The sequence below is a fragment of the Corvus brachyrhynchos genome, unplaced genomic scaffold (genome assembly GCF_000691975.1).
Source record: "Corvus brachyrhynchos isolate BGI_N302 unplaced genomic scaffold, ASM69197v1 scaffold209, whole genome shotgun sequence".
Lineage (NCBI taxonomy): Eukaryota > Metazoa > Chordata > Aves > Passeriformes > Corvidae > Corvus > Corvus brachyrhynchos.
Window position 1 is genome coordinate 1,064,081 of NW_008246056.1, and position 8,699 is coordinate 1,072,779.

At 46.1% G+C, this 8,699-nt stretch overlaps 1 protein-coding gene across 2 annotated transcripts; it reads left to right on the plus strand.

The window, feature by feature from the left end:
• The first annotated feature begins 2,434 nt into the window (after positions 1 to 2,434).
• On the plus strand, positions 2,435 to 8,688 carry LOC108449520 (killer cell lectin-like receptor subfamily G member 1). 2 transcript variants are annotated; one of them, XM_017745815.1, is made up of 5 exons: positions 2,435 to 3,519; positions 5,507 to 5,575; positions 6,129 to 6,224; positions 7,665 to 7,724; positions 8,044 to 8,688. In XM_017745815.1, the coding sequence occupies exons 1-5, from the start codon at positions 3,414 to 3,416 to the stop codon at positions 8,472 to 8,474; spliced, it is 762 nt and encodes a 253-aa protein (XP_017601304.1). In that variant the 5' UTR covers positions 2,435 to 3,413; the 3' UTR covers positions 8,475 to 8,688. The 2 variants fall into 2 exon arrangements, with proteins under 2 accessions (XP_017601304.1, XP_017601305.1); XM_017745816.1 differs by having other exon boundaries at positions 2,441 to 3,519; positions 8,299 to 8,688.
• Positions 8,689 to 8,699: the final 11 nt, after the last annotated feature.

The following is an 8,699-nucleotide window of genomic DNA, read 5'->3' on the forward strand; positions in this document are numbered from 1 at the left end:
GTGCTTGTCACTCCAGAAAGCCAGGAATAAAAACTGAAAAAGTTGATTGAACTGGATGGATGTTTCCTACACTCAGTTCACGTTACAATCGGCAAATCAGTAATGCAATTCCCTAATAGAAAAAAACTGTGGGTGAAAAAAAAATTAATTGGTGGAGCTGAAAAATCACAAAATACTTCGGGTTGCCCAGAGAAGCTGTGGCTGCTCATGCCGGGAAGTGTCCAAGGCCAGGTTGGTTGGGGCTCTGAGCAACCTGGGATAGTGGAAGGTGTCCCTGCCCGTGGCAGGGGGTTGGAACAAGATGATCTATGACATCCCTTTCAACACATTCCACTTTGTGGAGACGTGAAATGGCTTCCTGATTTTGCTGTGACAGTAGCCCAGCTTTTATACTCCTAAACAAGCTGACATAATTTCTAGTTTCATTCCCCTGATGGATTTCTCCCAAAGCCTGGCCAGGGCTCAAGGAGGAACCAAGGGAGTTGTCTTTGATCCTGTACCCCCCTAATTAGCCCAGATCGAGTTCCTAGATATAGAAAGGTAAATACGTGTTTTGCCAATTAATGAACACATATAACAATAGTTCATTAATGATCAAAGATATATAGATATAGATACAGATATAGATATGATATAAATATAGATATAGATATAGATATAGATACAGATATATATAACATTTGTAAGGTTCATCTAGAGCCCAACTTTGGCTTGGGGTCTGTTGTTCAGACCTTAGTCAGGGCCTGTTGTTTAGGCCTCAGTACTTCAGCTGCCTGTCACAAAATTTCTGGACACATCTCCCTGTCAGGTCTGAGGGCAAATCTTCATTTGACCGCAGTACAAACTTCTGAGTCATCAACCACCACAGAAACTGCTTATTTCCTCTTCTTTCTCTCACAGAGCTGGTGTTTCCTTGGCTTCTCTGGGCCTGTGATTATGGAAAGTGAGGCACAGAATACCAGAACACATAAGTGGCCCTCTGAAGAAGCCTCTGCCATTACTGTTGGCAGCAGAGGGTGTTCCAGATCTGATGGCCCTGAGAGGATATTTCCATAATAGAAAATTGTCTCTCTGTGGAAGAAATAGGTTCAATCAGAATCGGTATTTATTTTATTAGAAAACCACTCAACTTCCTACTATAGTTTGTTCTAAATCAGAAAAGGAATGTTTAATAGTGCTGTAAAGACAGGAATAGTTATCACAAAATCATGGAATGGTTTGGGTTGGAAGGGACCTTGGGATCTTCTCATTCCACCTTCTCTGTCATGGGCAGGGACACCTTCCACTATCCCAGATTGCTCAGAGCCCCGTCCAGTCTGGCCTTGGACACTGCCAGGGATGGGGCAGCCCCAGCTTCTCTGGGCAACCTGTGCCAGGGCCTCCCCACCCTCACAGGGAACAATTTCTGCCTCATATCCAATCTAAACCTGCTCTCTGTCAGTGTGAAGCCACTGCCCCTTGTCCTGTCACTCCAGGCCCTTGTAAAGTGTCTGTCTCCATCTTTCTTGTAGTTCCCTTCAAGCACTGCAAGGCCACAATTAAATCACCCCAAAGCTTCTCTTCTCCAGACTGAAAAATCTCACTGTCTCTGCCCTTCCTCACAGCAGAGCTGCTCCAGCCTCTCAACACTTTGGTGGCCTCCTCTGGACTCTCTCCAACAGTTCTATGTCTTTCCTGTACTGGGGACCCCAGAGAGAAAAGAGGTCACCCCTCAGCCTCTTTTTCTCCAAACTGGACAAACCAGGATCCTCAGCCACTCCTCACAGGACATTCCTTTCAGCCCTTCCACCAGCTTTGTTCCCTTCCTCTGGACCTCCATTCAAGGACCTTCACATCCTTCTTAAATTGTAGGGCCCTGGGCTGGTTTTGTTCGGGATAGAGTTGATTTCCCTCGTAGCAACTGGTATGGGTTACATTTTGGATTTGTGCTGGGACCAATGTTGAGAACACAGGGATGTTTTAGTTCTTGCTTGTCCGTTTCTTGCACTTTCACGTGTCGGAGGAAAATAACTTTAAGGGATGGGACTATGCAATTACACGAATTTATTGTTTAAAATAACAAACGCATCAGTCCAGGTGCGAGATTTTACAACACCTCCAAGTAATGGCGACTAGTCACAAGATTTAGGGTTACATCTGAATTTATAACTTTCTAATCCAATAGACACTTAAAACGACACTTTGTTTTAGATTTATGACCTATCACCTGTGGCACTTCTCACTGCAATGCAGCTGCATCTTGACCAATAACTTCTCATGTCACGTACACACAGATGTCTCTCTTATACCATCGACATTCTTAACTTAAACTATATAAAATCACACTATTATATTTTAAAACCCTTCACCAAAACACCCAGTGTACAATTTTACTTATAATGGTAGGAACACAAGTTTGTAGTCCTTTTGCTTAAAGTCTATAAATCTCTGTCAATTAAGCCAGACCTGGTCTCTTCCAGGGTTGTAAATCAAAGCCTCCTTTAATTGCAGGAGTTTCTACTCCTTTGTCTCCCACACTTGCTGAGCAGAGATTAAACAGAGTCAGAGCCCTCTGCTTGTCATCCCATCCCACCACGGAGGAGGCTGAGGGTGCACAAGGAGTTGAGAGCAGACACAATGGACCCCAACTGCCCAGAGGGATATTACAAACCTGGAAAGCCAAGGGATTGTCTTGTTTAGGCTGCACTGTTCCAGTTGCTGCCTTTGCATATTAAGCACCTTTTGCGCTTCTCAAAACAGCCTGGACAAATCCCCCTTTCTGTATCCCCATTTGCCACCAGAATTTCCCTGCAGAGAGGCAGACCATGTCTGTGAGCTGCACAGAGCCCATGTTGCTCAGGACACAGCAGGGCAGCCTGGTGCTGCTTCCCAAGATCTACTGCCACGGGCCTGCCCCAGTGCATGGCAGGGTCCTGTTCCAGAAGTGCTGAGGGTATTTCCTGATGGATCAGGGGAATATGTCCTGTTCCAGAGGTGCTTTTGGGAGCACGGCCTTCTGGAGCACACAGGGCTGGTCTCCTGATGTGCCCTGGGTGCCCCCAGAGAGCTCCACTCTGCTGCCTGGAGTGCCTGCTGGGCCTCTGTACAATTGCTCCCCTTTCCATTGCATGGAATAAAACTTTTCTTTGCAAAACACACAGGGGTGTCTCTGTGTGGGGCTGTGAAGCTTTGTGAACTCACTTAGGGAAGACACTTCCAATGCCAGAACCACTTCCCAACACAGGCGACCTCACGGAGGCCATGACCTTACATTTCCTCATGTTCCTGATGTAAAACCCTCTGCCATCAAAAGATGAAGTAGAAATAGACTTCTCTTCTCATTAGAAGTTTATGCATGACCGGAAGAGTTGACAACTTCCTCCTGAAGGTTAGAAAGGGGAGGAAGCTCAGAGCTGGGTCACGAGAGCACAGGAATGAAAGAAGAGAGTGGAACAAGAATGGCAGAAAATGTCCTTTATGCTGACTTGAACTTGCCTGAATCAACCAGACCCAGAATCCTGAAGGTCCCTGATGTCCCAGGTAGGTCCATTGCTGAGAACGGAGCTTTCTTTGCATTCTCCAGACTGTCGCCCACATACGATGAGAGATGTTTCTTGGAGCGTCAAAGTCCCGAAGAACACAAGGGAAATGTGAGGGCCGGGGCTGGGAAAATGTGCAGGTGGAGTGTCCAGACAGGGCTGTTTATATTTACAAAGGGGAGTTGTGGTGAGGTCTACTTTTCTCTTGCTAAGGTGCAAGTGTGAGGGAGCACCTCTGGTGGTGTGATATTAAGAGTAGTTTTTCCAATTTTGGAGACTATTCCAGAGCTGAACATCCATTGCTCCTGCCCCAGGCCTGTTGTCCCCCAGCAGACTGGGATTCCTGCAGCTGTTGCTGCTGTTTGCAGCAGTCTCCTGCACAGCTGCTCCTGCTCCCTGAGCACAGCAGGCATTGCCTGGGGACTGCTCCTCCTGCTCTGTCTGTACAAACTGCTTGTTTAATGCACAGGTGTGAAATGTTTCATGGACAGGTTTAGTCTGATTTAGGATCAAAGACTTAGCAAAATTCTAACCTAGGATTTATCTTTCTTTAATGGATTTAGAATTATTGTGTTAACTTTTGCACTGGTTTTGTAATATCTGCATCAAAGTACATTCTAAAAAAATAGCACACTTCATACAGTGTGCCTCTGTATTTCATTCTCATTTTTCTTCCCTTTCTTTCTAACCTTCCTTTCACTCTGACAGAAATTAGTTCTTGCCATCCGGTGCTTGTCTTTTGTGGAAAGTGCGAGTCCTCTGCATGCCTTTTCAGATGGGTGGAGTTATTAACACCCCAGGAAATAGGGTTTTTTCACCCCTTTCTACAGATGAATTCACAGCTCAGCTGAACACAATGGATGCCATGTGATTACAAGTTCCATTTTCCTTATAAATTAACCCATGCATTCCTATTCAAAATTTTGATAGATTTCTAATAACATTTTTATGCTTCTCTGCTCGCGCCTTTCAGGGAAACCCCTACCAACTCTTCTGTGTGTTCACTTAATTTATGCACAAGATTTCCCAGATATTGGCTTTGTCTTCTGAAAAGAGCTCAAATCCCTGACTTCTGTCTTAGCTCTGCACAGTGATAGAAGCCAGGGAGTTCAGTGTTGTATATCATGATGACTTTGAGCGTTTCATAACATCCTATTTTTGACTTTCTACCCACTTTTTACCAGTCTCTGACCTTTCTTTCCTTTCTGTATGTTTTCTTCCCTGATGTTTTATATTTATTATCTGCAGATGTTAGAAGAGATTTCACTATTCTCTATGTTGTTTTGTTAACTGTGATAAGATCTCAAACCCCTCCAAATTTAGCACAATCTGCAGTTTTCAAGCTTTGATGTTTTAGTCATTCTCACCGTTCCTGTCTGGATGAAAAACCTTAGGCTACCCTTGGCACTTTCCTCCCCTTTTGTCAAGATTGGCAATGTGTGTGTGTGCCCCTGTCCCCTCTGGGATTGTCCGCCCTGAAGAGAAACCAGATCTGTTCCTGCCTATAACAAGTGCTCCAACGGTGAAAGTATCATAATGGAACATGGAATCAGAATATCCTGAGCTTGAAGGGACCCACAGGATCATCCAGTCCAGCTCCTGGCCCTGCACAGACACCCCAACAGACCCACCTGTGCATCCCTGAGAGTCCAAATGCCCCTGGAGCTCTGGCAGCCTTGGGGCTGTGACCATTCCCTGGGGAGCCTGTTCAGTGCCCCACCACCCTCTGGGAGAAGAAGCTTTCCCTGATATCCAACCTAAACCTCCCTGATACAGCTCCAGCTGTTCCCTCAGGTCCTGTCCCTGGTCACCACAGAGCACAGATCAGTGTCTGTAATGGAGAAAAATATAATTTGTGCATAGTTAAACACAGTCACATAAACCAGTTATTGTCCTGTGCTCAGCATTTCTCACAGTTTCAGTCATTTTTGTTCTGTTTAAGTTGATTCTCAGTTCTCTCTGTGCTCTATTCTTTTTCCCTGGCTCAGGTTGTACCTATGCAGAAGTGAAAGTGAAATCCCAAGATGCAAATGATACAACAAACTTCGAATCATCTCGTGAGTTTAACTGTCTGATAAAGTGATGGGAATTTAAACAAGGTGGGGAGAGGGGCTGATCCCAATGTCCCAAACATGCAGTGACACAAAACTATGAGGAGGCAGGAGGACACAATTGTCTGCTTTCCACACAGAGCAGGGGCAGCTGAGGTGGTGCATTCTGTGCCTCTAAACACTTGTTGGTTTCCATGGCAAAGGAATAGAAGGATATCAGGGGGCACACCCAGACACCCCTGAGCCCAGCCTTCTGTCCCCAGCAGCAGTGAAAAATGAACACTGGAGATGGGGAAGCAGAGGGTGGGCACTGATTGCTAGGAGGACTCTTCTTTGCACCTCTCCCCAAACCCATGGCAGGTTGGGATCTGTCCAGTTCCCTGAGCACAGGGGTCCAGAGCTAGCAGGGAAGCACCAGGACATTCAGCCTGGCTCCGGCATGGAAACCTGGAAGGCCCCAGATGCCCAGTGTGAGCCTGGAAAGGCATCCTGGAATGCAGAGGAAAGGGTTCTTTTTTCCAGCTGCTCCCCACATCTTTATTTTTCTGTCCCTCTGTAGGTAAAAGCTGTCGTTGTTCCAGAAGACTCCTTGCTGTGCTGGCTGCTGTCGTGGTTGTGGCTGTGCTGGCCCTAACACTGTGTTGGACACTCCTCTGTAAGTCCTGCTAAAACTGTAACACCAGCAGTTAATTTGTGATTCTCTCCCACTGACTGAGGTCCAGGCCATGACATCCAAAGCCAGGAAGAACAGAAGTCTGCTGTGAAGGCCAAAGACAGCAGTATTTAGCCAACCATGGCTGTAGGAGGAAATCTGTAAAAAAGCCAAGTGGTTTGAAAGTTCAAAATTCCAGCAGAAAAAAAAAGCCACAACAAAATTGGAAACTGACAAGGTTCAAACACTAAGGAATTTATTGTACAAATGTTTTGAAGAAACCAGTAAAGATCAAATAATGCCTATTGGTTATATGATTGCAATCCTTGAGAATATTTCAAGGTGATGATGTTGTCCTATGACACCAAGATGTGACACCAAAAATCTTAAAATAATTATGAATTAAAGATCATTTGAAAGAAGCACTGAATTCAGAATTAAAAGGCATTTATTTGCAGCTTATTTAAATAAAAACCTTGTGCTCAGTCTCTGCACTGAGTTCGTAACAATTGTTAAGCTAAATAAACTGATGCATGATATTTTGTAGAAAAAAGCCCTCTTATCACTACCAGAAAAGAAAATACCCATTTGCTACTTCCTTTGATTGTTTTCAAGGAATCATATTTAATTTTCAGATGTTTCTTCTTTCCATCCTTTGATAGCTGAGAAAGCTTGAGAAGCTTCCACAGCCAGGCACTCTCAGGTCCCGGAGTTTGCTACTGCTCAGAGATGCACATGGGGAAGACAAGGCAAAGTCTTTGATCCATGGAACTTAAAACATTGGGCTGGGGGAGCCAATTTGCTCTTCTTTTTCAAGGGAAAGAGTTAAGGACAGATATCTGACAGAGCTCTGATACTTATAAAATGTCAAACACCAAAGGATGGGCCAAATTCTAAACCAGCACAAAGTAACAAGGTGTAATTAGCATTCAGTGCAGCTTTAAGTCTGACATTGAAAGAGGAGTTCTTAGACTTGGATCCAGGCCTGGCTTTGGTTATAGCTCCTTTGTGGGTTCAGTACCACCTCAGTGACCTGAAAAAATCTACTAAGAAACTTGCCATCTAGATCAAACTGGAGAAACTAAATCAAGGGGGCTTCTAAACTTAAGAGCACACAGGTTTCACTTGTGCTCCAAATAAAAACTGTTGCCATTTTGAGGAGTTTCTTCTAAGTTTTAGTTTAGTATGAACTGTCCATGTTGTCTTCTTATGCCAAATCCACTGGTATTAGGATATAACTTGTTTAAATGAACAAAAGCATTGCCTTTTACTCAGTGCAACCTGACCTGACCATTTTAGGATTTTTATAGCAGAATCATGAGCAAAGAGGCAGAGTTTGATCCTGTGTTGGGTGATGGGGGGTCAGAGAGGTCCAGCAGAGCTCTGGCAGTGTGTGGCACAGTGGTCATTCCTTGCAAGCAGAAATTGCTTTCTTATTTCCAGATGGTGCAACTGCAGGCAGCCAAGAGGACTCAACAACAACCATCCCTGAGAAGGCACTAGGTAGGTGATCCTCCATCATTCCAAAGGGGCTTTCCAGAAGCCTGTGGGATTGACGGTTAAGGGGAACAGGAACGGGGCTGTGTCTGGATTTTGTTCAGAAGGGAAGCAAAGAAAGAAAACCTCTGCTATCTCAGAGCAGAGAGAATACAAACCTTACCCTGGACACTCCCAGGATGAGCTCAGGGGAAGGCACAGGAAGAACAATCCCTCTGGTACCCCGGCACTGCAGGGAGCAGGATGGACAATGTGCCTGTGCTGCTTTTCCAAGGCCCTCCATTCCCAGCCTTTCACCTCAGTGCAATTCCATTTTGCTGTTTAGGAGATGCTGAGCAAAGATGGGAAAGGCTGGGTTGTGTTTGCTGTGCTGCTCTGTCTGGCTGGCTCCTGCCTCGTGAGTCTGGGCTGGTATCACCTCCAGAGCCTGTGGGGGATCCCTGGAGCTCTGGTGACAATTCTCAGCAGGGGCACTCAGGCACTTCTGTGGCTTTGACTGCCTCTCTGACCTCTTTTTTGTCGTGGCATCCTCTGGGCAGTGTGAACGTGGATTTTCCACACCTGTTCTTCCCTCATGCAGGCTGCCCCCCAAAATGGGAAAAACATGGGAGAAAATGCTACTTCTTTTCTCCAGAGAAAGGGAAGGACTGGAATGTCTCCAGGGATGAATGCGCTGCCCTGGGCTCAGAGCTGGTGATCATTGACAGCACAGAAGAGCTGGTGAGACCCAAATCCCTGGGGCAGCTGCCTGGCTGAGGGCTGAGCAGTGACACTTGTGCCAGCTCCTGCCACATGTCCTTGGGCTCTGGGACCTGCTGCCAGCCATGGACACCCCAGTCCTGGCAATGGGAACAAAGGCCTGCTCAGGGAGAGGCCTCCTGGGGCTTGGAGTCCTGCCCCTGGAAGCTTCTGTGCCCCGGGCCTGATCCCATGGGAAGGAGGAAACTCCCTGCCTGGCTGGCTGGGGGTTTACAGGGACTT

Bases quoted from the DNA above. Each gene is read 5' to 3' on its own strand.
- LOC108449520 (XM_017745815.1), top strand. From the start codon at position 3,414: ATGAAAGAAGAGAGTGGAACAAGAATGGCAGAAAATGTCCTTTATGCT. The intron at 3,520-5,506 runs GTAGGTCCATTG...TCCCTGGCTCAG, and splicing joins GAAGGTCCCTGATGTCCCAG to GTTGTACCTATGCAGAAGTG. The intron at 6,225-7,664 runs GTAAGTCCTGCT...TCTTATTTCCAG, and splicing joins ACTGTGTTGGACACTCCTCT to ATGGTGCAACTGCAGGCAGC.